Source organism: Somniosus microcephalus, chromosome 14 (assembly GCF_052327205.1).
Source record: "Somniosus microcephalus isolate GS21.2 chromosome 14, FLI_Smic_1.0, whole genome shotgun sequence".
In the NCBI taxonomy this organism is placed as follows: Eukaryota; Metazoa; Chordata; class Chondrichthyes; order Squaliformes; family Somniosidae; genus Somniosus; species Somniosus microcephalus.
In genome coordinates this window covers 48,014,748-48,042,674 of record NC_141000.1, presented here as the reverse complement: position 1 = coordinate 48,042,674, position 27,927 = coordinate 48,014,748, and the positions used below count along the sequence as shown (strand labels likewise).

At 44.2% G+C, this 27,927-nt stretch overlaps 1 protein-coding gene across 8 annotated transcripts in view; it reads right to left on the bottom strand.

Moving 5' to 3' along the window:
- The window catches only part of dmd (dystrophin), a 2,562,635-nt gene that overhangs the window by 721,217 nt on the left and 1,813,491 nt on the right, over positions 1-27,927 (bottom strand). For all 8 annotated transcript variants that reach the window (XM_086007360.1, XM_086007362.1, XM_086007361.1 and 5 more), the window contains one exon: positions 24,383-24,547. In XM_086007360.1, coding sequence (XP_085863486.1) covers positions 24,383-24,547 — 165 coding nt within the window. The remainder of the gene's footprint in view (positions 1-24,382; positions 24,548-27,927) is intronic.

Sequence of the window (27,927 nt, the reverse complement as noted above, 5' to 3'; positions counted from 1 at the left end):
GAATATAAATAATCTGCTCTATGCCAATTATTCTCCCTAACCCTCAAAGACAGTTGACCAAAGGACCACAAAAATGGTCTAAACTGCACTACTTATTATTCCAGTCCAGTTAATTGCTTTCCCCAGATGACATTTCTATGGTTTTAAGAGTATAGAAACCACCCTGCTCAATAATGTACTTGATGAACTCGGTCTTCAAGCCCTGTTCTTAACCAGATTTTTTTTTGTCACTGAAGGAATTAATTAACTGCTTTTGCTGCAAGTCTGTTTCAAATAACCATTACTGTTGTCAGTGGAAAGAAATTCTGTTAATCTCTAGTCTCACTTCAGGCATGTTAATTTTAAACCTATGTCCTCCAGTGCTGTACTCACGCTGTTAAATAAAACAACCTGCTTACATCGACATTATCCATGCCTCTCAGCATTTCAAGACCTGGATCATTTTTTTGTTTCCGTCTTCTTTTTTCTACTAAAAATAAGTTAACTTCTGTGTGAACCGCTTCATAACTTGGACCTAATGAAAATATGGTACCACATTGGGCCCATCTGACACCAGCTGATGCACAAAAGGACCTGATAAACTCCTGATGATGTTGGGTACCCCAAATCACATATATTGTACCAAATATGAATTCACTAATGATATATACAAGATTAGGATGACATGTTTTGACTTATAACCAAATACTATTAAGATACAGCCTTGATTAGGTTAGTGAACAACGGCTTCACAACGACTAAAACATTTCACTGAATGTGCATTAATCACCCTAAATCCTTTTGTATTTGCACCTTGTTAATGGATACATATTTCACGTTACCTTTTCCATGTGCCTTACCGTGTATTTATCCACAATAAAATCTATCTGGCATTCCTTAGCTAATTTGCGTCATTGCTCTAGATTCCTTTAGCGTGCTACTACCTATGCTTTCTGGCCACATAGAATCATGTCAACAGTAAATTTTATCAGATAATTGGAAATTCCCTCTTCCATATATCATTGATGAATAACATCCTACCCGTTGTCTGTTAAGACTTACAAGTAAAATACATTGTCAATTTTGGTTTAGTTCTGATTATACCATAGAGGATAATTGTACAGGAAACTTTGTGCTATCCGGCACCGACGGGACCGAGCTGCTGCCGTACACTCCAAACTGCCGTACACTCCAGAGCTAATGTTGAAACATACGGAGATTTTCATCTCCGTATGAATCAACAAACCCCGTTGCTTAGCAACAGCCTCTAAACAGTCGGCAAGCGTCTCTGTAGCGTCTCTAGCTGAAGCTGTTGCTTAGCTACAGACCTTGCACAGCTTGACTGTTCAAAAAAAGAAAAGAAAAGAAATGAAAAGAATAAAAAACGGCTCCTGATTTTTGCCAGTGGCTCCAGCTTGCCGGACGGTTCGCCTCCGGATAACTCAAAGTTTCCTGTAGCTAGTTTGTCAAACACAGTTCGAAGAGACTTGGGTTGAAATTATGACCAAGTGAAAAGGACCTTGTTCAATGGATGGGGAAATCTTAAGATAGCAGTTATTTATTGGTTCCAAGTTCATCATTATACTCAATTTAAATCCAACTTGCTATTCCCCCCTAATTCCATACCCGTTATTCTCCTTTAGTAATCTCCCATGTGGTACCTTGTCAAAAGCTTTCCTAATATCCATGTACATGACATCCACTGCAATTCCCCCATCTACCATGTCTGTTACCTCTGCAAAGAATTCTATAAAATTTGTCAAGTATGATCACCCTTTTGAAATCCGTGCTGGCTACTTTTAACTATTTTATCTTTTTCTGGATATAGTGTTAATTTCATCCTTAGTTAAAGATCAAGATAAAGAAATGAGCTTTGCACTCGAAACAGGTGGCAAGTCAATGGAGCGATCACTGCGTGCACTGGCCTGTGTTTTGTGGAGCCAGGAGGAACACGTCACACTCCACAATATACAACTTCTTGCACAATCTTTTCCAGTAGTCGTCACAAAATTCTGTGCAATTTGTCAAACTGAATGTGTCTGTAATATGACATTATAACTACCTGTTAAGTTAATAATGAGTCACTTTGCCAATATTTAATGTTGGAAAGTTTGTGACCACAGCTGAGAAGTGAGCAAATTTGTTCTATTATGGAAGGTACTAGGAAAAATGCGCTTGACTGACAAAGTCCTCTTGGCACTTGCAGCTGCAGTTACGAAGCAGAGAACAGACTAATTCATGGTGAACAATCATATGACAATTCCGCAGTAAAGATGGCACACAATCTCTGTATCCTTGCCATTGAATCCATCTCCTTCTCCAGCCACTGTCTGAGGTTGAATCAGACTGTTCACAACCTCAGCCTCCTATTCACCCCCAAACTGATCTTCTGACTCCATATCCTCTCCATCACAAAGACCATTAACTTGCACTTCCGGAACATCTGTTCTTATCTCAGCCCTCAGCCACTAAAACCTTCAATCATGCCTTTGTCACCTTCAGACTCGACTATTCTAACGCTCTCCTGCTGGCCTCCCAAGCCCACCCTCTGTAAACATCAGCACATCTGCTGACCATATCCTATCCTGCATCAAGTCCTGCTCTACAATTTCTTTCCTAAACATCTCCGTCTCTCTGTGCTTCTTTAAGGCTTAAAAACCTACCTCTTGGGTCAACCCCTCCCAATAACTCCTTCTTTGGCTCAGTGCCCATCTTTTTTATTTACCACTGTGAAGTGCCTTGAGATTTTACTACACTAAAGCTCTATGTAAATGCAACTTCTTGTCATTATACAAAATACACCAAAGTAAGCCATTATCATTAATGCACAGCAGCAAAAGTTTAGTATATATTACACTACTGGTCATGCCAAATATTAAGAGGATCAGGAATGATTTGTTAAACTCAAAAGCTAGTATCTGGTGCAGAAACCTTAGTCAGGACTGGGCATAAATATTTCAGGTGTCCAGCTACAGGTAGTATGAGTAGGCAAAGCACACGTTTCCTCAGAAACCTGCAGGCATTCAGCACCCATTACCATACAGAAAAACTGCATCGTCCTTACAGGTGCATATATGGAATCTTAGAGCTATATAGCAGAGGAAAACTAGAAAAGGCCCTGTGGTAAGGGGGTAAGGGAAGGAAATCACACAGGAGCAGAAATGTTGGCACAGAGACAAGCTTGAAGTAATCCATATCTATAGCTGTGTGTGTGTGTGTAAAATAATCATTTGCTCTTTTTCCCTGTGCAAGAAATTGGCTTTCAATCCTATGCCTGTTTGATTGTTTGACTATTCGGGGCAGTTGGAGGTGGGAGGGGAGGTTATGTGATGAAACCTCAGGTGACTGTCTGTGTGGAGTTTGCACATTCTCCCCGTGTTTGCGTGGGTTTCCTCCGGGTGCTCCGGTTTCCTCCCACAGTCCAAAGATGTGCGGGTTAGGTTGATTGGCTATGATAAATTGACCCTTAGTGTTAGGGGGATTAAATACGTGGGGTTACGGGGATAGAGTGGGATATGTGTTGGTGTAGGGGTTACGGGGATCGGGTGGGATATGTGTCGGTGCAGGCTCGATGGGCCGAATGGCCTCTATCTGCACTGTGGGGTTTCTGTGATTCTGTGATTCTGTGAATATGTCGAACCAGTGTTGGCGCTATGAGGAGGTTGTAGCATACATTCCAGATGTCAAGACCTTGAATGGAGTGGGCAAAGCAGAAATTGGCTGCCATCATTAAGCATCTGGTTTGGGTTATTTTATGCACATATTCTATGCGGCCGGAAACAAGACTCCAGGATGGTATGTTGCCTCCCTGGTGCAAGGGTCAAGGATGTCTCGGAGCGGCTGCAGGGCATTCTGGAGGGGGAGGGTGAACAGCCAGCTGTCGTGGTGCATATAGGTATCAATGATATAGGTAAAAAATGGGGATTAGGTCCTAAAAGCTGAATATAGTGAGTTAGGAGGTAAATTAAAAAATAGGACCTCAAAGGCAGTAATCTCAGGATTGCTACCAGTGCCACGTGCTAGTCAGAGTAGAAATAGAAGGATATTTCAGATGAATATGTGGTTAGACGAATGGTGCAAGGGGGAGGGTTTCAAATTCCTGGGAAATTGGAACCGGTTCTGTGGGAGGTGGGACGAGTACAAACTGGACGGTTTGCACCTGGGCAGGACCGGGACCGATATCCTAGGGGGAGTGTTTGCTAGTGCTGTTGGGGAGAGTTTAAACTAAAATGGCAGGGGGTTGGGAACCTGTGCAAGGAGACAGAGGAAAGGGAAGCAAGGATAGAAGCAAAAGACAGGAAGGAGAAAAGCAAAAGTGGAAGGCAGAGAAATCAAGTGTGTAAATCAAAAAGGGCCACAGTAAATAATAATTCTAAAAGGCCTAAGAATGTTAAAAAAAACAAGCCTGAAGGCTTTGTGTCTTAATGCAAGGAGCATTCGTAATAAGGTGGATGAATTAGCTGCGCAAATAGATGTAAACGGATATGATATAATTGGGATTACGGAGACATGGCTCCAGGGTGACCAAGGCTGGGAATTCAACATCCAGGGGTATTCAATATTCAGGAAGGACAGGCAAAAAGGAAGAGGAGGTGGGGTAGCATTGCTGGTTAAAAAGGAGATTAACACAATAGTAAGGAAGGATATTACCTCTGATGATGTAGAATCTGTATGGGTAGAGCTGAGAAATACCAAGGGGCAGAAAACATTAGTGGGAGTTATATACAGACCCCCAAACAGTAATGCTGAGGTTGGGGATGGCATTAAACAGGAAATTAGAGATGCGTGCAATAAGGGCACAGCAGTTATCATGGGTGACTTTAATCTACATATAGATTGGGCTAACCAAATTAGTAACAATACTGTGTTGGAGGAATTCCTAGAGTGTATAGGGGATGGTTTCCTCGACCAATATGTCGAGGAACCAACTAGAGATCACGCCATCTTAGACTGGGTATTAAGTAATGAGAAAGGATTGATTAGCAATCTTGCTGTGTGAGGCCCCTTGGGGGGGAGCGATCATAATATGATAGAATTCTTCATTAAAATGGAGAGTGAAGTAGTTGACTCAGAGACTAGGGGGGAAAAATTCAGTTGGTTGCGCCTCCCGTTAGCGCCTTAAGAGGACGCTAACGAGACGCAGCGCAACTAGCGCCCGGGCGCGGCACTGCCCACACCTCCCGCAAAATTCAGTGGGAAGTTAATAGTGGTGCTAACCGGTAGTGCCCTGCGCCGCTGGCGATGATGTCATTGGCGTGCACAGCGCCCCAGCCACGATCTTCGGGAGCGCCCCCTGACTTAGCACCATATGCTATGTCTGACGGGGTCAGGGGGCGTACCTGCAGCCGGGCAGGCGCAATTTAAAGGCGCGGTGCGGGGTGGCCATTTTTGCTCCTGGCCGTCTGCCAGCACCTGCCTGCGCTCCTGTCCCAGACCTCCTGAAATGCCCCCCCACCGCCCCCCCCCGCGGAGTGCTGGCTGCGCTCCAAGAGCCTGGCACTTCTCTTGAGTGCCGGGCTCTTTTGCTTGCACTCCCTATCCTCGGGGGCCCAGCCGGGCCCCAGGTGGCGCTGCACAAGGCCTCTCCCCTTTAAAGAAGGGGAGGAAGGCCTGCAATACCGCAGCGTAACGTGCCGCAGCGTGTGACGCTGTGGCACATAAGGCCGCAATATTGACTCTCAGTGCCCCAAGAGCGATGCGGGGCACTTCCAGTAGTGCCCCGCTTCCCTCTTGGGGCACAACCACTCAGTTTCCGGCGCGGGGATGCTAATTTTTACGGGGCGCTAAAAGTTAGCACCCCAATTGCGGCGCTACTCAATTTTTAGCCCTAGAGTCCTGAATATAAATAAAGGAAACTATGATGGTATGAGGCGTGAGTTGGCTAGGATGGATTGGGGAATGTTACTTAAAGGGTTGACGGTCGATAGGCAATGGCAAACATTGAAAGATCGCACAGATGAACTACAAAATTTGTTCATCCCTGTCTGGCATAAAAATAAAACAAAAAAGGTGGCGCAACTGTGGCTAACAAGGGAAATTAGGGATAGCATAAGATCGAAGGAGAGGACATATAAATTGGCCAGAAAAAGCAGCAAACTTGAGGATTGGCAGCAGTTTAGGATTCAGCAAAGGAGGACAAAGGGATTAATTAAGAGGGGGAAAATAGAGTATGAGAGTAAGCTTTCAGGGAACATAAAAACTGACTGTAAAAGCTTCTATAGAGATGTGAAGAGAAAAAGATTGGTGAAGTCAAGCGTAGGTCCCTTGCAGTCAGAATCAGGGGAATTTATAATGGGGAACAAAGAAATGGCTGACCAATTAAATACATACTTTGGTTCTGTCTTCACAAAGGAGGACACAAATAACCTCCCAGAGATGTCGGGGAACATAAGGTCTAATGAGAGGGAGGAACTGAATGAAATCAGTATTTGTAGGGAAATGGTGTTAGGGAAATTGACGGGATTGAAGGCCGAAAAATCCCCAGGGCCTGATAATCTACATCCTAGGGTACTTAAGGAAGTGGCCCAAGAAATAGTCGATGCATTGCTGGTCATCTTCCAAAATTCTGTAGACTCTGGCACAGTTCCCATGGATTGCAGGGTAGCTAATGTAATCGCACTACTTAAAACAGGTGGTAGAGAGAAAACGGGTAAGCCTGACATCGGTAGTGGGGAAAATGTTAGAGTCCATTATAAAAGATGTAATAGCAGAGCACTTGGAAAACAGTGACAGGATCGGACAAAGTCAACATGGATTTACAAAAGGTAAATTGTGCTTGGCTAATCCACTGGAATTTAACTGGTAGAATAGATAAGGGAGAACCAGTGGATGTGGTGTATTTGGACTTTCAGAAGGCTTTCGATAAGGTCCCGCATAAGAGATTAGCGTGTAATGTTAAAGCACATGGGATTGGGGGTAAGGTACTGACTTGGATAGAGAACTGGTTGGCAGACAGGAAGCAGAGAGTTGGAATAAACGGGTCTTTTTCCGAGTGGCAGGAAGTGACTAGTGGGGTACCGCAGGGATCGGTGCTAGGACCCCAGCTATTCACAATATATATTAATGATCTAGACGAGGGAACTAGATCTAATATCTCCAAGTTTGCAGAGGACACAAAGCTGGGTGGGCGTGTGTGCTGTGAGGATGATGCCAAGAAACTCCAGTATGATTTGGACAGGTTGGGTGATTGGGCGGATGCATGGCAGATGCAGTATAATGTGGATAAATGCGAGGTTATTCACTTTGGTGGCAAAAGCAGGAAGGCAGATTATTATCTGAATGGCAATAGATTGGGAGAAGGGGAAATGCAATGAGACCTGGGTGTCCTTGTGCACCAGTCGCTGAAGGTAAGCATGCACGTGCAGCAGGCGGTTAAGAAGGCAAATGGTATGTTGGCCTTCATAGCGAGAGGATTCGAGTACAGGAGCAAGGATGGCTTGCTGCAGTTGTACAGGGCCTTGATGAGACCACACCTTGAATATTGTGTGCAGTTTTGGTCGCCTTATCTGAGGAAGGATGTTCTTGCCATGGAGGGAGTGCAGTGAAGATTCACCAGACTGATACCTGGGAAGGCAGGAATGACGTATGAGGAGAGATTGGGTCGATTGGGCTTATACTCGCTGGAGTTTAGAAGAATGAGAGGGGATCTCATTGAAACTTATAAAATTCTAACAGGACTAGACAGACTAGATGCAGGAAGGATGTTCCCGATGGCAGGGGAATCCAGAATCAGGGGTCACAGTCTAAAGATAAGGGGTAAGCAATTTAGGACAGAAATGAGGAGGAATTTCTTCACCCAGAGAGTGGTGAACCTGTGGAATTCTCTACCACAGAAGGCAGTTGAGGCCAATTCATTAAATAAATTCAAGAAGGAGTTAGATATATTTCTTAAGGCTAAAGGGATCAAGGGATATGGAGAGAAAGCAGGGACAGGGTACTGAAATTGGATGATCAGCCATGATCTCATTAAATGGCAGAGCAGGCTCGAGGGGCCAAATGGTCTACTGCTGCTCTTATCTTCTATGTTTCTAACATGCATCAGTAAATGGGAATTTATTATTTGCACGTACATGGGCTAAGCAACAGTGGTAGTGCTTACAGCACTGGTTAAACTGCAGCCATTTAGAAAAGAAAACAAAGAACTTGCATTTTATAGTGCCTTTCACAGATGTCCTAAAAGACTTTACAGCTAATGAATAACTTTTTTTTTGAAGTGTAGTCTTTTTTTTGTAGACATATAAAACAACCAGTTTGTCACACAGCAAGGTTCCACAAACAGTATTGAGATAAATGATGAGTTTATCAATTTTTGGTGGTGTTGGATGGACACCGGCAGAACTCCCTGTTCTTCTTCAAATAGTGCCATGGAATCATTTATGTCTATCTGACTATGCAAATTGGGTCTTGATTTCACATCTCATCCAAAAGATGGCACCTCTGATCATGTAATACTCACTCAGTGTTGCATTGAAGTCCTGCAGTGGGGGTTGAACCTACGACCTTCTGACTCAGAGGAGAGAGTGCTGCTACTGAGCTAAGCTGACACTTAAGTCAAGTGCATGGGATCATTCTGTGCTTTATTTTCTTTCCACAGGGATGCTGCGACGTGACCTTTCAATGAAGAGGCAGCACCACATCACATCCTGCAAGCATTAGCACAGAGAAACACAGCCCAGAATCTACAGGGTGATGCACCGTGCCTGGGGGAGGAAGGAGACTGTGGAAAGACATACCCGACATGAAAGTCCATTCCAGGTTTCAATCACTCTTTGCATGAGGATGGACTGTTTGACATCAGTCCTGAATTTACCTTTCATTAGTTTGTACGAAGTCCCCTTGTTCTACATTCATGATTTATCTTGACATACTGCTCCTAATCTAAAATCTTTTACGTGCCTTTACTAACATGCCTCAAGAGCAATGTTAAGATAACCAGTGTTTCAGTTGAATGCACTTTTTACCATTTGTGTCCATTGAATACCCCCAATGGTGAATGATTGCCACTGACAACTGAAAATAACCAGTTACTCTTCCAAGTGGAATTGGGAAAAAGAAAATTCAATACAAACTACTGTCGTGTGATGTTGAGAGTTTCTTTATTTAGTGTAATGATATGGATATATATTCACACACAAATACACATTCTTCTTCATCCTGTTGCCAGAATATTTCTATTATCACAGGAAATCTGCCAAAGCACCAGTAAGCATTGCAACTGATCAGCCTGGGCTACACCTAACACTGCCTCTGCATTTTTTTCCAGTTATTCTTAGCATATCACCATATGCTGAATACACCAGGATTTACAATACACCTGCCAGGGATTATTTAAGAAAATTTGCCCCACTTGTTTCTTTAAACAAGTCCCTCACTTTTGGTTGAAGCATTAATCTGAGATCAATCAGCATTAATAGATGGCACTTGTGCAAACAAGAGGCTGACGGGAATTTATTCCTCATTTTTTTTGGTATGGATTATGTCTTCCGTTTTTTCTGTTACAAATCTCAGAATTTCCCGATGTCCCCTCACAACTCTTTAAACGTAATTGTGCCTCTGCTGTGTGTAGAACACGTTGGGTTGATGCACATTCTAAACATGGGGTTTCAGGTGGTGCTGTAAACTGTTAGCATAGTGACTGAAATATTTGTGAACTCTATTTAAACCCCTTGATTCTGCCGGCAAAAGAACAGTGAGAGCGAATAGGCCACCCACTTACTATCTCGACCATTTTACATCTTGAGCGATTTTCTGTTCCATGGAAAACAAAATTGAGTGAGGTAAACAGGGCAGCTGATTCACTATAACCCGTTTTTTGCCCGGTGATTCCAGTTAAAATTACCCCCATTACCCCCTGACAAAGATGCAGAGTACAACCCACTGCTTGTTGCAAAAGACATTCCAGCAAATTTGATTTGACTATGCCATAACTAAACTTCCCTCTTCCCACTATAAAAATGTCATCATCTATAATGCCTTCAGTGTGCATTAGCTTACACATTTTCCAATTATGCCACCTTATCAAAGCCACTTCCAAACATTGAAATGCCACCATTCACAACCTATAATGTGTGTGTGTATGCGCATGCCTATTTCTTCTTACCACTGTGCATCCCCGTGATGCTTGCATGTACTGTAAACTCTTAAACCTAATCTAGTGCTTCTTGTATGTTCTATCTCAGTGGTAGGAATGCAGTTGCATTGGTACAGAGCCTCTTGTGACAGAGGTAGCCCTTGCCCCATAGCAGCTAAGTCCGGAGATGGACCTGCTGCAGGCTGCACCTCTTGTACTGCTCGATGGACAGCTCAGCCCTGCAGCCTTACAGATATGTGAGGGAACAGGCAGCAAAGGTCTGCATGTGCTGCCATCCTGAGAGAGAGAGAGAGAGAGAGAAAAAGAGAGAGAGAGAGAGAGAGAGAGAGAGCAGCATCTTGCATGCCCACTCCTGCCTTGCCACTATTGCTGGGCACTGGCTCTGCATGGCCACTAGATAGAGGGGCTTTCCTAACAGAAAATCAATTGTGCCCCGTCACCAATGTGAGGTAAATGGCAGCCCCTTCAGTAAATGGCACAAAGACAGATAGCAAAACAGGGGGCAACAGGGGGGGTGGAAAAAACAAGAAAAAAATCCTTAAAGCAACACAATAATAAAGTTTTAACAACAGTAACTTAATAAGCTTGTCACTTCAAACTTATTTCTGCTTTCAAGGTAGATCCTAGAAACCCTGACACCAGTTTTATACTCAACTTAATACAGTGGTGTAGGAATGGCTAAATTCCTAACTAAAGAACTGAGGTTGAGTCAGTCTATCAAACAAACGATGTTTAATGCTATTCAACAAAGTTTAACACAAAAACACAGGAGAACTAAATTACAGGTCTGTACTCTTTGCTGGCTCCACGAGGACTGACTAGGGCGGTTCCCCAGCCTGACGTCATGACGTTTTCCCACCGCTAGAGGATCACGTGATCAATGTGATCAACGTGATGACGTCATCGCGTTTGGTCTCATTCTTAAAGGGACCGCGCTATGTGCATGCAATAATATGAACAAAGATACAGATTCATTCTGTAGCTAAAAATTTGTTAAAGATAATTATGTACATTAGATCAGAGTCCCCTGGTGGCTCTGCCACATGCGCCCCCCCAGAATTGTCTTTAACAGTAAAAGTCAATCAACTAGGAGGTCTGACAAGCCTGTCAGAGCGACTCCTGTATTCTTGGAGTGGACATTGTTGAACAGCTGGCGGGCTGGCGGATGGAAGCCTTGGGTCTGGCGTGGATGCAGCGGGAAGTCGACCACGTCGTGGTGGCTGTGCGGTCTCTACTGGCCAGTCGATGTCCAGGTGTGCCGGTTTGAGATGGTCAATGGATATATGGTCGGGTTTACCACCGATGTCTATGGAGAAACTCTTGTCGCCTGTCTCCAGTACGCGGAAAGGGCCTGTGTAAGGGGCCTTGAGCGGATCCCTATGGGCATCATGATGAATGAATGTTCTTATGTAATACAAATTCAGCATTCTTTAGCTCCGCTGGTACGTGTGAAGATGGAAGGCTGTGATGCGAAGTTGGGATAGGTGCAAAAGCCTTGGCTGTTTCCCGGTGGTTGCTGAGTTGGTCGGCTGCGGACCACGGCTCAGTTGGAAGTGGCAGGAAATCTCCCGGTACGCGGAGTGGCTGGCCGTACACTAGCTCCGCGGCGGACGATTGCAGGTCCTCTTTGGGTGCCGTGCGAAGACCCAACATGACCCACGGAAGCTTATCCACCCATCCGGCGCCTTGGAGGCTGGCCCTCAGCGATGCCTTTAACGATCTGTGAAAACGTTCACACAAACCGTTTGCCTGCGGGTGATAGGCCGTGGTGCGGTGAAGCTTGGTGCCGAGACCCTGGGCCACAGCGTTCCAGAGCTCGGAAGAGAACTGTGTACCGCGGTCTGAAGAAATGTCCGCCGGAACGCCGAAACGTGCGACCCACGAGGAGAGGAATGCTCTGGCGACATCAGCGGACGTAGTAGACGCCAAAGGAACTGCCTCTGGCCATCTAGTAGTACGATCGACCATGGTGAGGATGTGTGTGAACCCGTGACGGTGGAAGCGGCCCGACGAGGTCCACATTGACATGGTCGAATCGATGTTCTGGTACTGCGAACGTGGCCAATGGGGCCTTGACGTGACGTTGCACCTTAGACTTTTGACAGACGACGCAGGTGTTAGCCCAGTCGCGGATATCCTTACGCATTCCTCTCCAGACGAACTTAGCCGACATTAATTTTTGAGATGCCTTCACGCCAGGATGGGAAAGCCCATGTATGGCGTCAAAAACTTTGCGGCACCAGGCAACTGGAACGATCGGGCGGGGATCTCCCATGGAGACATCGCAGAGTAACGAGGTGCCTGCTGCGTGGAATTGCACATCGGCCGGTTGGAGGCTAGAGGTGTCGGTGCGATACGCCTGTGTTTCAGGGTCAGATGCCTGATCGGTGGCCATGAGGGCATAATCGATGCCCAGCTGGACCGCCCGTATGGTTGCGCGAGAAAGGCAATCAGCTACCAAGTTGTCCTTGCCAGCTATGTGTTGGATGTCTGTCATGAATTCTGAAATGAAAGTTAGCTGTCGCTGCTGTCGAGCCGACCACGGTTCGGCGGTCTTGGCCATGGCGAAGGTCAGTGGTTTGTGATCTACAAACGCAGTGAAGGGACGTCCTTCTAACAAAAAACGGAAATGGCGGATAGCCAGGAACAGCGCCAGCAACTCCCGGTCGAAAGTGCTGTATTTGCGTTCATTGCGCCGGAGTTGGCGGCTGAAAAACGCCAGTGGTTGCCATGTCCCGTTGACCCACTGTTCCTGTACGGCGCCTATGGCATAGTCGGAAGCATCGGTGGTAAGGGCGATGGCGGCACCTGGCAGAGGGTGCGCCAACATAGTTGCATTGGCTAGAGCGGTTTTTGTGTTGTCGAAAGCGTTGTCCATTTCGACCGTCCAGGCTATTGTATCCTTTCCAGCCTTGCCTTTGAGTGCCTCATAGAGGGGCTGCATGAGTTGTGCTGCCTTCGGTACAAAGCGGTGGTAGAAATTCACCATGCCCAGGAATTCTTGAAGATCCTTGGTGGACTGCGGCCTTGGGAATGCCGTAATTGCTTCGACCTTTGACTGCAGCGGAATTGCGCCCTCCGAAGTAATGCGATGGCCCAAGAAGTCAATCTGCTGTAGGCCGAACTGACACTTGGCCAGGTTGATTATGAGGCCATGTTGGCTGAGGCGCCGAAAGAGGGTGCGTAGATGGCAGACGTGTTCCTCTTTGGTAGAGCTGGCTATCAGGATGTCGTTGAGGTAGACAAATAAAAACTTAAGATCCCACAGGACCGAGTCCATTAGTCGCTGAAAAGCCTGTGCAGCGTTCTTGAGCCCAAATGGCATCCGTAGAAACTCGAACAGTCCAAAGGGAGTGATGACTGCAGTTTTCTGGACGTCCTGCGGGTGTACGGGAACTTGGCGGTAGCCATGGACGAGGTCGACCTTGGAGAAGATTGAGTTTCCCGCCAAATGAGTGGAGAAATCCTGAATATGCGGGATCGGGTACCGATCGGGAGTAGTGGCGTCATTAAGGCGTCGGTAGTCCCCGCATGGCCGCCATCTGCCGCCGGGCTTTGGGACGATGTGGAGAGGCGAGGACCAGGGACTATTCGACCGGCGAATAATCCCCAGCCGTTCCATCGTGGCAAACTCTGCCTTCGCAGCCGCGAGCTTGCCGGGTTCCAGGCGCCGAGCTCGTGCGTAAACTGGAGAGCCATGCTTAGTGGCCGAGGAGGAGAAAGTGGGCTTGGTCAGCTCCGGGAATTCACCTAATAGGCGAGTGAACTCGTCCGGCGAGGGCAACGCGCAGGAGACAGTGTGTGACCTTGCGGAACTGCGGAAGCAAGGGATGGGTGGCCGCGTTAACCAATCGACGATTTCTTACATCCACCAAGAGGCTGTTGGTGCATAAGAAATCCGCGCCGAGGATGGCTTGCGAAACCTTGGCTGTGATGAATTCCCACTGAAACCGTTGCCCGCCGAAGCACACCTGGACCCGCCATTTGCCAAAGGTACGAATGGCCCCGCCATTAGCTGCCTCGAGGGAGAGGCCGTGCCTCCGAGACTGAATATCGAGTGCTGAGGCAGGAAGGATGCTACACTGCGCCCTGGTGTCGCATAAAAAGCGCCGGCCCGAGAGGGAATCTGTAATGTAGAGGAGCTTCCCGGAATTTCCAATCGCCATCGCGGCTGCGTAACGTCCCTCAGGCTCGGTCCTCCTTTTCTGGAGTTGCTGCTGGTGTTGATTTTTTGTTTTAGGCGCAAAACTGCAGGGAGGGCGGCGGCCTCTGGCTTTCGTGCCAAAACGGGCATGGTAAAAGCACAAGCCGGGGGATGGAGGTGTCGGGGCGGCGTTCGTGGGGGATGGGTGCCTCGTGGTGGCGCAGAATTGCTGCATGACCGCATAAATCGTATCTGCTTCTGCAGCAAGTGCTGCGCAATCTGTGGCTTCCGATCTGGTGAGGGCAGCCTGAGCCTGCTCGGGTAGTTGACTCAGGAATAACTCCCGAGAGGAAACATTGTGGTTCGGAGCCAAGGAGCGTGAGCATCTGGCTCATTAACTCAGATGGCTCGGAATCGCCAAGCCCGGGCATAGCGAGCAGTCGGCAGGCACGCTCCGCCTTCGTGAGCCCGAAGACCTGTATTAACCGCGCTTTAAGAGTATCATACTTGCTGTTAACCGGGGGGTTTTCGAGCAGGCTGATGATCCGTGAGGCCGTGGAGCTGTCGAGTGTGGAGACCACGTAAAGGTAACGGGTCTGATCCGCAACGATGTTTCGGAGTTCGAATTGTGCTTCTGCTTGTACGAACCAGGAGGCCGCCTGTTGTTCCCAAAACTGTGGGAGCTTCAAAGCCACGGCGTTCGCTTCCATGTTTCGTTTCGCTTCGCTTCTTCCACAAAAATTGTTCACGAAAATTCGGGGTCACCACTGTAGGAATGGCTAAATTCCTAACTAAAGAACTGAGGTCGAGTCAGTCTATCAAACAAACGATGTTTAATACTATTGAACAGAGTTTAACACGAAAACACAGGAGAACTAAATTACAGGTCTGTACTCTTTGCTGGCTCCACGAGGACTGACTAGGACGGCTCCCCAGCCTGACGTCATGACGTTTTCCCGCCGCTGGAGGATCACGTGATCAACGTGATGATGTCATCGCGTTTGGTCTCATTCTTAAAGGGACCGCGCTATGTACATGCAATAATATGAACAAAGATTCAGATTCATTCTGTAGCTAATAATTTGTTAAAGATAATTATGTACATTAGATCAGAGTCCCCCTGGTGGCTCTGCCACAGTGGAAACAATAGGAAATGGGATGGATTTAGGTTCGAAAATCAGGCAAGTGTGTGGCGATCCAGTGTAACTGGCTCTCACACCAGCCTGCTCAATTACCATCCCAAAATCAGACAGAATTCAGTGGCAAATCTAGGCACAAGTGTCAGCAGCACATTCAATCGTGAGGACATAACAGCTAAGCCTGATCTTGTCCTATACCTGACATCTACCATTACTGTGGCTTGAGATTATTTAAGTCAACACAGGTCAGAGATCAAACAGGGTGAGCTGTTCTTGCAATTCAGTACTGCACTCCATGGTGCACTTGTCATCTGAGCTATCAGAGGAGGTCACAAAATGGCATTTCCATAGATACTAAAAGATCAGTTCATTGGAAATAGTCAGAAAAGGCAAGTACTGACAATTATATCCACATCCATCACTTGCAAGTTTACTCCTGTTTGTTAAAACTTCATTTGGTGCACTGTTCCTGCACCCTGTTCCTTCCAATCACACATGTGAACTGCACAAAGCAATATTCAAGCCCTGGGAAGAAATTGTAATTTAAAGAGAATTTTCTTTACTCAGATTATGAAAACACTTTAGCAAATGATAAAAGCTCTGTGCAATCCTAAATCTTGAAGCCACTGATAAATAGAATTAGTGATAGTGCTAGCCATTAAATTGTAGGTCATTACAGAATTCATATGTTAATCGCCAAATGGTCTTTCAAAGTGCTTTTACATTTTTAAATGTTGCAGTTATCAACAATTAGGTAGCTCTAGATACTTTTAGAATGTACAAAGTCTTTTGTGAACTGAACAAATTTACTGGAGAATCATTAAGAATACATGCTCAGCAATCCAAAGCTATTCTCACTGATCCACACTCTCTCCATAGCGCTTGTATCTTCCTCTATTTCAAATGTTTATCGAGTCTTCCCTTAAAAGATCTCATGATCCCTGTCTCAACTACTCCCTGCGCCAAAGCATTCTATGCTCTAACAACTCTCTACATAGAGAAATTTCTTCTAAACTCTCTCCTTCCTCTTGGACAATTTTATGTCAATAACCCCTCATTACTGACCGCCTCAACTAGAGGAAATATAGTCTCTCCCTGTTCACCCTATCAAAACGTAGAACATGTACTTTCCAATTATTAGTAAAAGGTTGTATTTTCCATATACTGTGGGAGTAAATTTGACTGTGGATGATGGTGTAAAAGGGGTGATATTGATTCAGGTGCCCGTTGTACATCACTTCTGATTTTCATTTCCATTGACTTCATAGGAAAGTAGGATAGTAAAGACCTTCCAAATGCGATATTGTGCATGCAAATCTCAGTCCATCCAATTCTGCAGTACTTTTACAGTCCCAAGGCCTCTGAAGCCATTGTTCTCAATGATCCATGATTAAAGCCACAATGGTAGGAATTCTAACACAGAATGCTGATGAACAGGCACTTTCACATTGTCTAGTTTCCGAGTGTCCATTAATACCCTGACCATATATAATTCAATTTGCATCTGAACAAAGCCCCCAAATCCAAACCATTTTCTAGATCAACCAAACTGGCCTAGTTCCATAGACAATTACATAGAAATTACAGCATTGAAACAGGCTGTTCATCCCAAGTACAGGAAACTTTCTGGTATCCGGCATGGACGGGACCAAGCTGGTGCCGGTCTATCAACAATGCTATAGCGCTATAGTTAAAACATACGGAGCTTCTGAGCTCCGTCTCGCAACAAACCCTGTTGCTTAGCAACAGCTTCAAAACAATCAGCACAGCTTGCAAGCGTCTCTGTAGCTTAGCAACAGCTTCAGTTAGACGCTTGCACAGCCAGAAATGAGTAAAAAAAAGTAACTAAAAGTAAAAAATGTTATCTGAACCGACTCCTGAATTTTGCCGGTTAACCGACATTTCCGGTTATTTAGTGGCCAGTTAATCGAAAGTTTCCTGTAGTTCATACTGGTTGTTATCCTTCACACGAGCCATGTATCCAACCCTGTTCCCATATCCCTTTATTCCCTTCCCCTTCAACCATCTATCTAACATGTTTTCTGCTTCCATCACTAAACTCCAATAGTGTGCTCCACAGCCTGAAAACCCTGTGTGTACAAAAAGTTTCTCCTGCTCTGTGTTCTAAATCTATTGGCCTGGAGTTTCCACTTTGGGCGCAATCAGTGAACCAGGTATAATTTGCACCCAAAATTGCGCTGATTTTGGGAAGTGCTTTTTCCCTCAAGTTTCTGCTCAAACTCATTTGCATATCAGCGAACGTAAAATCTGCCATGAACCAGCGCAGCAGTTTAGAAAGTAATTTTTAAAAAAATTTCTTCAAAAAAATATTCTTTGATATATTTCAGAGTGGTAACTTGGTGCAGTTTTATTAATACAGCTGAAAATGGTTTATCACAAAAATAAGCATTTTTAATCAGAGTCCCAGTCCAACATCTGTGAGTAACCTGATTTTAAATTACTGAAAATTAAATTAAAAATCTACACAGAACTATTTGTTAGTTATATTGGTGTACAGTAGTCAGTTTCTTATTAACTTAAAAAAATATATTCAAAATCTTTTAAATCATGCCTATAAGTGTCCTTGTGCCTAAAAAAAAGCTTAATTTTACGAGCCTCCTCGAAGGCCCCGAAACGGGTGCCATTAGCAGAAACTTGCAATGGTGATTAGTTCGATCTGGGGGTTCTGTGGGTGGGGTCGGCTTCGAGCATTATGTTTTTTAAACTAGCGCAAAAGATCGTGGAAACTCGATTTGCACTGAAGGTAATTTGCTCTTAAAATTCCATGATCTTTTGTGCTAGTTTGGCTGAAATGTGCTGAAAAAACCAGCAGAACGTAGCGGAAACTCCTGGCCATTACATCTAATCTTATATCCATGTTCCATTGTTCTAGATCCCTCATTCACTGGAAGCAGTCTATTCCTACCTACTCAGTCCCATCCCTTCACAATTTTAAACACCTTTATCAAATCACCTTGCAATCTCCTATGTTCTAACAAAAACAGACCACATTTATCAAGTCTTTCTTTGAATTTGTATTTCTTCATACCAGACAGCACTCGAGTGAATCCGAATTGTACTCTCTCTATTACCTTAACACCCTTCCTACAGTGTGGAGCACAACACTTCACACAGTACTCCAACTGCAGTCTTACTAGGGTTTTATATAGATTCAACATTGCATTCTGAAATTTATATTCTGCATCTCTTGCCATAACACCCGGTATTCCATTAGCTTTTTTTTTTAAATGGTCTTATCCACTTGAAGCGTTGCTATTAATGTCTTGTGAACTTGAACCCCCAAATCCTTCTGCTCTTCCACATCACCCAATTTTCCTGCATTCTAAACACTTTTACTTTTCAATATAATGTACCATCTCACATTTAGTGACATTGAATTCCATCTGCCACTTTTTTGCCCATTCTACCATCTTATCAATACCCACTTGCAGATTTCTTTTGAAAATTTGTTGCATAATTTTAAGAGCCTCCTCGAAGACCCCGAAACAGGTGCCATTCGCAGAAACTTGCAATGGTGAATGGTTCGATCTGGGGGCGCGGCCAGTTCTGTGGATGGGGTCGGAATTATTAACAATGCCTTGTGTTTTAGCATTGTCAGAAAATTCAGACACCACTCTAGCCCTATACCAAAATCATTGATGTACACAGTGAACAGAAGCGGTCCTAGAGCAGAACTCTGCAGAACACATTTCTAACCACTCTGAGAAACAGCCCTTAACGGCTCAGCCCCGATTTTAACTCGAGCGAGAGGTCAGCCTGGAGGCAGCACGGCGAGCCAACTTGCCGATGTGAGGCTGGGGTCATTTTAACTCCTGGGCCCCATTAGCATAACTTAGGTTCGACTCCCACCCGATCCCCGGGGGAATGACGAGGTGGTCAGCGGGCGGGTGCAAGGTGAGCACGGCAGGGGGCTTCTGCCGAGGACCTGTGGAAACTGTTTCCGGCAATCAGCTAAGTGTAATGTGGAGTGGGGTTCTGGACACAACTGCATTTGGGGGAGGGGAGGGAATCCAGGGCAAGGGAGGCCCGAGATTTTCTTGTAGGGTCTGCAGCAACACTCCTGCTCCTCCTGATCCACAAGGAAACCATTTTATTTTAAAGTCTTCCTTTTGTGGGCCTGCTTCTCCTTAGCGCCCAGTGTTTCTGGTGAGGGGGAACACGTAACAGGAGGTAAAAATAGTGTTGGGGTCTAAATAACATCAGGTCTATCAAGCAGTAATCTTCCTTTCTGAACTGTGTGTTGGCTGCTTCTAATTATTTTCTCTTCATCTAGATATTTAGTAATTTCATATTTAATGAAAGATTCCAAAATGTTCCCTACCACAGATGTCGACCTAACTGGCCTGAAATCACCCGAGTTAGCTCTGTCTCCCTTTTATAAAATGAGTATTACATTTGGCCGCTCTCCAGTCCTCTGGCACATACCCACTCTAAATAGAGCCCTGAAATATTGGCATAGAATTTCCTGGAATTACTTTTTTAAAATTTGTTTATGGGGTGTGGGCGTCGCTGCGAAGGCCAGCATTTATTGCCCATCCCTAGTTGCCCTTGAGAAGGTGGTGGTGAGCCGCCTTCCTGAACCGCTGCAGTCTGTGTGGTGAAGGCGCTCCCACAGTGCTGTTAGGGAGGGAGTTCCAAGATTTTGACCCAGCGACGACATACATCATTAATTACATGGTGTCGCAAATCAATCTTCCTGTTACGAACTTACGCCAAAATTTCCTGGAAAAGTAACTTGAATATTCTTCCGCGAGCATAGTGGTGAATCAGCGACTTGAGAAGCAGGGCAGCCAATGGCTCACCCCCATCTGCATCAATAACTAATTAAGCAGATCAATATTGGCATAACCTGAGTAATGGAACTCTGAATTTCAAACCTTTTCACTATGCTGAACTTGATCACTTGCAGAATATTGCTTGAGTTATGGAAACACTCAGCTGCTGTATTCAGTTTTCAGTAACATTTTAAGCTACAGATTATTTTTTTAAATCATATATTTAGAAGACGACATTAGTAATTTAAGCTACTTAAAAAGTCTCAAATTAAACAAATCTGGGGTGGCATTGCATCTCGTTTTGCCTGTTTCTCAGGCACCAAACTGGGGCAATAAGGTCCAATTTTGCAGGGCTGTGTCCCATGTCCCAAGAGCGCCTGAAATACTGACACCATATTGGCTCAGGCAATATATAGGCGTCCCTGACGGCCTCCTTAAATAGGCATTAGGTCACTTTTATTTGCTAATGAGGGGCACAATGCCTGTTTAAGGATCATTCTCCAAAATTCATCAGAAACTGAGTGAAGCATGCGCCAGTTTTCAAAAACTGTTGGCAGGATGTTCATGCTCTAGTCTCTCCCTTCTTGCTTTCCCTGACTTGTGAATAGTCATCACTCCTTCCTCTACCACTGACAGCTCCCTATCTCTCAGTGGAGTGACTACCCAATGAAATTCTTGCCCCAGAAACCAATCTCCCACAATGATGTGTCGGATTGTCTCCAACACCACCTAAAGGTTTGCGATCTTAAGCTCAAGTAGTCTCAGTTAGAGGCACATCTTAGAGAAGTGTTTGTCCAAGTTAACATCTGCTACTTGAAACTCCCATAACCTGCAGGCACAGCACATCACTGTCCCTTTCTGTGCTGCTTACTATGTTTATTAAATTCTACTTAAGTTTATATTTATATCTATCAAAATTTCAATTAAACTATTCCGCTCCTTCTTACCTCTCTGCTCCTAATTCCCATTCCAGCCAAATTTCCATTATGGAAGAACTATTTTCACTCTATCCCCAGCTCACTCCATATTGTGCTCTTCACCTGAACTTCTCCCTTACTTTCATTTTATTATACTTATGTAAGGAAAGACAACTTCCATTTTAACTCTAACTATTTCAAAGCTGTATCAAATGACACATAGAAATCTCCCTCTTCTGTTAGGGAGATTTATTTTTTTTAATTCTGCCCATACAAGGTAATTAGTGACATTACCAGGTCACCAGGTGTTACTAGATTGGATTGGTATGTGGGTGGCATCTAATTCTCATGCAAGTTAAGTGGCCAGGGCTATATACATGTCAGAGCCAAATAATAAAACTACTTTCATGCCAATCCCATAAGAACAGATTGATGCACCTAAACATCCATTAATGCTACAGGAAACTTTCGATTTACTGGCACCTAAATAACCGGAAATCTCGGTTAACCGGCAAAATTCAGGAGTAGGTTCAGGTAAGTTTTATTACTTGCCTTCCTCGATCTGTTGCTGTGCAAGGGTGTGGCTGCAGCTGTTGCTCAGCTACAGAGACGCTTGGAACTTGTGGCCATTGTTCTGAACCTGTTTTTGTTGCTTTATACGGAGCTCTCAGCTCCGTATCTTTTACTATAGCTTTCGGTTATCCGGAATTTTTGATGAACCGGCACTACGTCGGTCCCGTCGGTGCCAGATAAAAAAAAGTTTCCTGTATCACTTCTCAACTTACGTTCAAGGTCCAGCATTTCTTTTTCACAAAGCCTTTTCTTTGGTTACTTGGAATGCCCTTCTCTCAACTTTATTCATTCTCAGTCTTCAACCCTTGAACATTGTGGTTAGGGTTGCGAAGGGGTGGAAAGTTTCCAGTAAATTTCCGGAAATTTTCCACGGGAAGTTTAGCTTGGTAATTTTGCCCAAAAAAGCACATGCTAGCATAATATTGTTTTTTTTTGTATTTCTTTCATTTTTTTTCCACAGGTCCTCTCTTAAAATTACTAACAGAGATGGGATCTTAATTATTAAGGAATTTCTTAATCAATATATGTTTATCTTCTTACTTGGCTTGTATTAATAATTACAAGTTTTGTGTGTGACTGTGAACAAATGTGTCCTGATTGGTTGGATGAGTGGATGAGCGATTAGCTCCCTCTATTGGTGATATAGCGTCGTGCGTGCACAGGTCATGCTTCCATCACATGGAGCATCAGGAAAAATGTACTCACCCTGTTGCAATCGTGCTGATCAACTGCAGTTCGACACAGAGATGAATGCCCTTTATTTCTCTGCATAGAACAATGCCACGTTTACCGTCGGATATGTGGAAGCATTTTACCCCAGGCATTAAAAATGGAAAGACTGTGTACATGTGCAAACACTGTACAAAGCCATATGTAAAGAATACCACAAAGATGCAGCAGCATTTATCTAAATGCAACAACTTCACTCAAAGCTCAAAGCAGTCAGCCCAGAGTTCCTCTGCTTCCATTCAAGATGATGGTGGTTCACACTCAGCATCAGGCTCCTTATCATCAGCAACTCCTGGCCCACTTGGAAGGTTCTTTGATACAATGGATAACCATAGCCAGTAGAATGCAGATGAGTGCTTTGCTCAAGCTGTATATGCGACAGGCTCACCCCTCATGCTCACAGCCAATGTGTACTGGAAGAGATTTTTCAATGTTATTCACCCTGCATACTGTCCTCCCACCAGACATGTTTTGTCTACTTATTTGCTGGAGGCTGAGTATAACAGAGTCCAAGGAAAGCTCAAAGAAACGATAGAGATGGCAGACTGTGTTGCAGTTATCTCAGATGTGTGGTCAAATGTACGAGGGGAGGGCATCATAAACGACATTGTCTCTACTCCTCTCCCAGTGTTCTTCAAGAGCACAGACATGAAGGACAACAGACACACACATTGCTGATGAGCTGAAAGCGGTCATCAACGATCTTGGATCACAAAAGGTCTTTGCAGTAGTTACTGACAATGCTGCGAATATGAAGGCTGCTTGGGCTCAAGTGGAGGAGGCCTACCCTCATATTACGTTTATTGGGTGCGCAGCTCATAGGCTAAACCTGCTCCTCAAGGACATCATGGGTTTGAGAACCATGGAAACACTGTACAAGAGAGCCAAGCAAGTTGTTAAGTATGTCAAGGGAAAAAGGTAGCTGCAGCATACATGCTGGACCCAAAGCATGTTGGGAGACCAATACTTTCTGGAGAACAGATCAACAGCGCTTACAGTGTGATTTCTACCCTCTCACGCCACCTCAATCTGGACGTGGGCAAAGTTCTGGGAAGTCTGGCAAAGTTCTCTACCAAGCAAGGTCTTTGGAATGGGGACGGGATATGGGAATCATGCAAGCATATCAGTGCACATACCTGGTGGAAGGGACTTTGTGCATCTGAGGCTCTGTCACCCATTGCATCGGTGATACTCCAAATCCCACCTTCGTCAGCGGACTCTGAACGAAACTGGTCACTTTTTGGGAATACGCATACAAAGGTGCGCAACAGGCTGACTAACAAGAGAGTGGAGAAACTGGTGGCTATCCGGGCGAACCTATAACTTATTGAGCCAGATACAGAAGTATCCACCACACAGCTAGACAGTGACACAGAGGAGGAAATGGACATGTCAGAGCCAGAGTCAGAGAATCAGGAGGAGCAAGGATGAGCAGAAGACACAGAAGACTCATGAGTAGAAGACTCAAAGGGACAAAATCAGGACAAATTACAGGCTAAATAAGCTGACACTCTTTTTATTTCATTCTAGATGGGTCTTTTTTGTGGGGGTTCAATAAAGTTCAAAATTATAACCTAAATAAAGTTTTGAAAGCCTGTTTTTATTTGTATAGAACAGTATGTCTATTAAAATGACAAAGATAATATAAAGGTCAGAGACAAAAACCATCAGTGTGCAAAAAAACTCAAAATTCCCAAAATTTCCCATGGAACGTTTCCTCTTTTAAAAATTCCCAGAATTTTGCAACCCTAATTGTGGTTCCTGCTTCTTTCACATCCAAACTGTGATCCTACTACTCGAGTCTTATGTAGAGCCATTCTGATTTCCAAACTCCATCCTAAGCCCTGTTATCCACCAAAAAACTGCTGGGAGATATTGTGCTGCCTCACTACTTTTCTTAACGGTCATCACTACAAACTTCTGATCCTGTTCAAAACACCTTAGACTGAGAAATTCAACTCTATTCTAGAGAGCTACAATAATGATATATATATGGTCATTAGAATAATTGTTACCTTGATATCAAAGACTCCTGGTATTGGTGCTTGCTTGTATAACTCCAACTGATCCTTTGTAGAAGAGGCCCACAGTGTTAGCAGGTTTAGCTGCTGCTGAAATCGCATAAAGTCCTTCAATAACTCTTCTATTTCTTCTTGTTTATCAGGCAGATTTTTTGACACCTATAAAATAAAAGCACAAGAAAACTGAGCTGATTCAGATCAGTATTTTTAATTCTCATTATTGGTTAATGGAACATTTACTTTGCAGTTGTGTTTCAGAACTCAAAGGACTTTTTGTTGAAAATTTATGTTGCATTGAAATAATCAGTTCTTCCCCATTTCATTTATATGCATGTTTCAGCTTGCATTAATGGGATATTATCAGCCTGTTCGAGTACAATGTATTAATGATAAATCCAGCCATCCTGATCCCTGATGATGAGCCATTTACAGGAGACAATAAATCTAAAACCACAGGAGGAAACCTCAGGAATAACTGTTTCCATGACAACAGCTGCTGAGGTACAGCAAGATTTGACAGACTGGCGATGTTTAACTGGCTGAATGCTGATGAGACCCAACATTTATGAACTGCTTTATTTACTACATACAGAACACAGCACTCCCACAAAAATGTACAATGCTTGCTGGCAAGTGTAGCCCTTTTCAGTTTGAAAACTAGTGACTGTAGGTTCTATGCTGGCTAGCCTCGTCAGCCGTGGCTCAGTGGCAGCACCCTCGCCTGAGTCAGAAGGTCATCGGTTCAAGCCCCACTCCAGAGACTTGAGCACAAAATCTAGGCTGACACTCCAGTGCAGTACTGAGGGAGTGCTGCACTGTTGGAGGTGCCATCTTTCGGATGAGGCGTTTAACCGAGGCCCCGTCTGCCCTCTCAGGTGGACGTAAAAGATCCGATTGCACCATTTCAAAGTTCTCCCCGGTGTCCTGGACAACATTTATCCCTCGACCAACCTCACTAAAACAGATTCTCTGGTCATTACCTCATTGCTGTTTCTGGGAGCTTGCTGTGAGCAAACTGGCTGCCGTGTTTCCAACAACACAACAAAAGTACTTCATTGGCTGTAAAGCGCTTTGCAACATCCTGAGGTTGTGAAAAGTGCTATATACAGTAAACTCTTGTTTAAACGGCACTTAATCAACCAGAATTCTTTAATAACCGCCAAAATTGATACTCAAAAAACAACACCTCAATAACTGGAAATGTTGCAGAGTCTGAGTCTTAGTTTCTGTTTGCTTCAGAATATTGAGAGTGGCAGCTACTTTAGAATTAAATATGTGTTTCCCAGAGACTCAATGGATGAGTTCATTTTTCAGTATGTTACTGTGCCATATAGACTAGGGAAGTCCCAGGTTCTATTGCCGACTTGATGTGAAATTGATTTCTCAATCCCTGTCAGGGACAAAGAGCTGAATTTTCTCCATTTGGAGGTTTACAGGTGTGTGTTAACCACCCGATGGATTCATGGCTGTCAGGTGATAGGTCAGAAATCTTCAGTTGTATAGGGAATAATATATCGTTGGTAGGGAATAATAAATACTTCATAGGGTCTTATCCAGAAGAAAAAGGTGACTGGCTGTTGGTGAGTTAAGTAGAGATTGAAATGTGAGTGTGGATAAGCTATATAGAAGGCATTGGTGTGGATAAGTTACTTGGAGGGCAATGTACACTTGCCAGTAAAAGCTGAAAATTGATGTCCAGATAAGGGTTACACCAGATAAAAGTTGGTCATGTTATGTAAATAGTATTCAAATCTTATTTTATTTTTGTTTGTTAAAAATAGCCTCGGTAGATATACCTCTCCGTTATCCAGAATTTTCAATCAACCGGTACCATCCCGGTTCTGTCGGTGCCGGATACGAAAGAGTTTACTGTAAATGCAACTTTTTATTTCTTCTCCTGGTGGGTCCATTCTTATGCTTTTTCTCTCTGTCATGACCACTTTTGTATGCAAGAATTTGTTCAAATACCCACCCAGCCAAAGTTGCAGCGGGTAAAAATGAAGGTTCTCTACAGTATGCTGTCAATGGCAGAACCACTCATAACTGGGAAGCATTAGAGACATCCATTGATTATTCTCAGGAAGGCCCTTTCACTAGGTGGTTGGGCGATGCCTCCGTTAGGTTCAAATTAGAAATCACAGCAATGTGAGAGTGCATTCACCAATTAAAAATCTGGACAAAATTACTTCCTCCACTCCAGTGTCCCAGTCACTGTACTAATATGGATATGGTTCAAATGGTAAAATATAACTAATATTTTTATCTGTTTTCATAGCATTCCATTAATATCTATTAATATTACTTAAAAAAATTAGGTTCAAAAAGCTTGTCTTAATTATTGTTTGAAACCATAACCATGACATGCAATGGATATAATGCATGAAGCAAAAATGTTAATTGTAATTGTATAGCTTAGGAGAGAAAAGTTCCGATTGGATTTGAAAAATAAAGGATTAAATTAACCGTATTGGTGGCCTGCCAGTTACAATCATGCTTTCCAAATAATCTACACAATTAGAATACATTCGTAATAGGAGGTAAAACTTTGTCCAAATGATAGAGGATAGTTAAATATAAAACATGGAACTCAAAGAGTTTTGTTTATTCCCTCAGAGGCCTTGCAAGTGTAATTCTAACCTGAGACAACATCCATGTGGTATGGAGCTTTGAGCTGAAAAGTCTGTTACAAAGAAAATTCCCTGATTACAATTATAACATCAGTGGAGGAGAAAGGCGCTCATATCGATCTATATTTAGTTTTTATTGGCAAAGTTACAAGTACCATATTGATTTTAAAGATGGCTCTTGGGCAGACAGCTCCCGACTCTATGACTGAGCTCTGCAACTCCATCTGTGGACATCCACTTCTATCCCTGCTCCTTTCCCTCCTAGTTTCCTCTAAGCCATTGCTTAAGGCTTTCTGCCCCTAACAGTAGATATATTTTAGCTTAATCTAAAAGTTAAAGCTACCTGTCCCACAACACATTGCCCATACCACACCCTCATTCTTAAATAGCTGCATTCTTTGATTGCTGCAACTATGTCCTACTTGACTTCCTGGACTCTCCTGCCATCAGGGCTGTGCTCCTCTGCATGATGGCGTTGTACTCTTTAGCTGCCATAATGCTGCACTGCCATCTAATGCTCCAGGTTCAAGGTAACTATATTGCCCTTCTCCCACCTTCTGCTACTTCCTTGGCCTCTGCACTGAAATTCACTGCTATTCTTCAGCTTAATTCATTCTTAAAATTTATCCAAAACTCTGCTGTCCACATCCTATCCCACACCAAATCTTATCACCACTGTCCTTGCTGATCTGCATTGGCTCCCGGTCCCACAGTGCCTCAAACTTAAAATTCTCATCTTTGTGTTGAAACAGCACCACGGTCTTGCTCCTCCTTATTACTGTAACCCCTCCCCCACCCACACGTTTTATCTGTTCCTCTGATTCCAATTTCTTGTTCATTCACTCTTCAGCTGTTTAGGTCCAACTCTCAAATTCCTCCTCTCCCTCTTTAAGGCCCGCCTTAAAATCCACC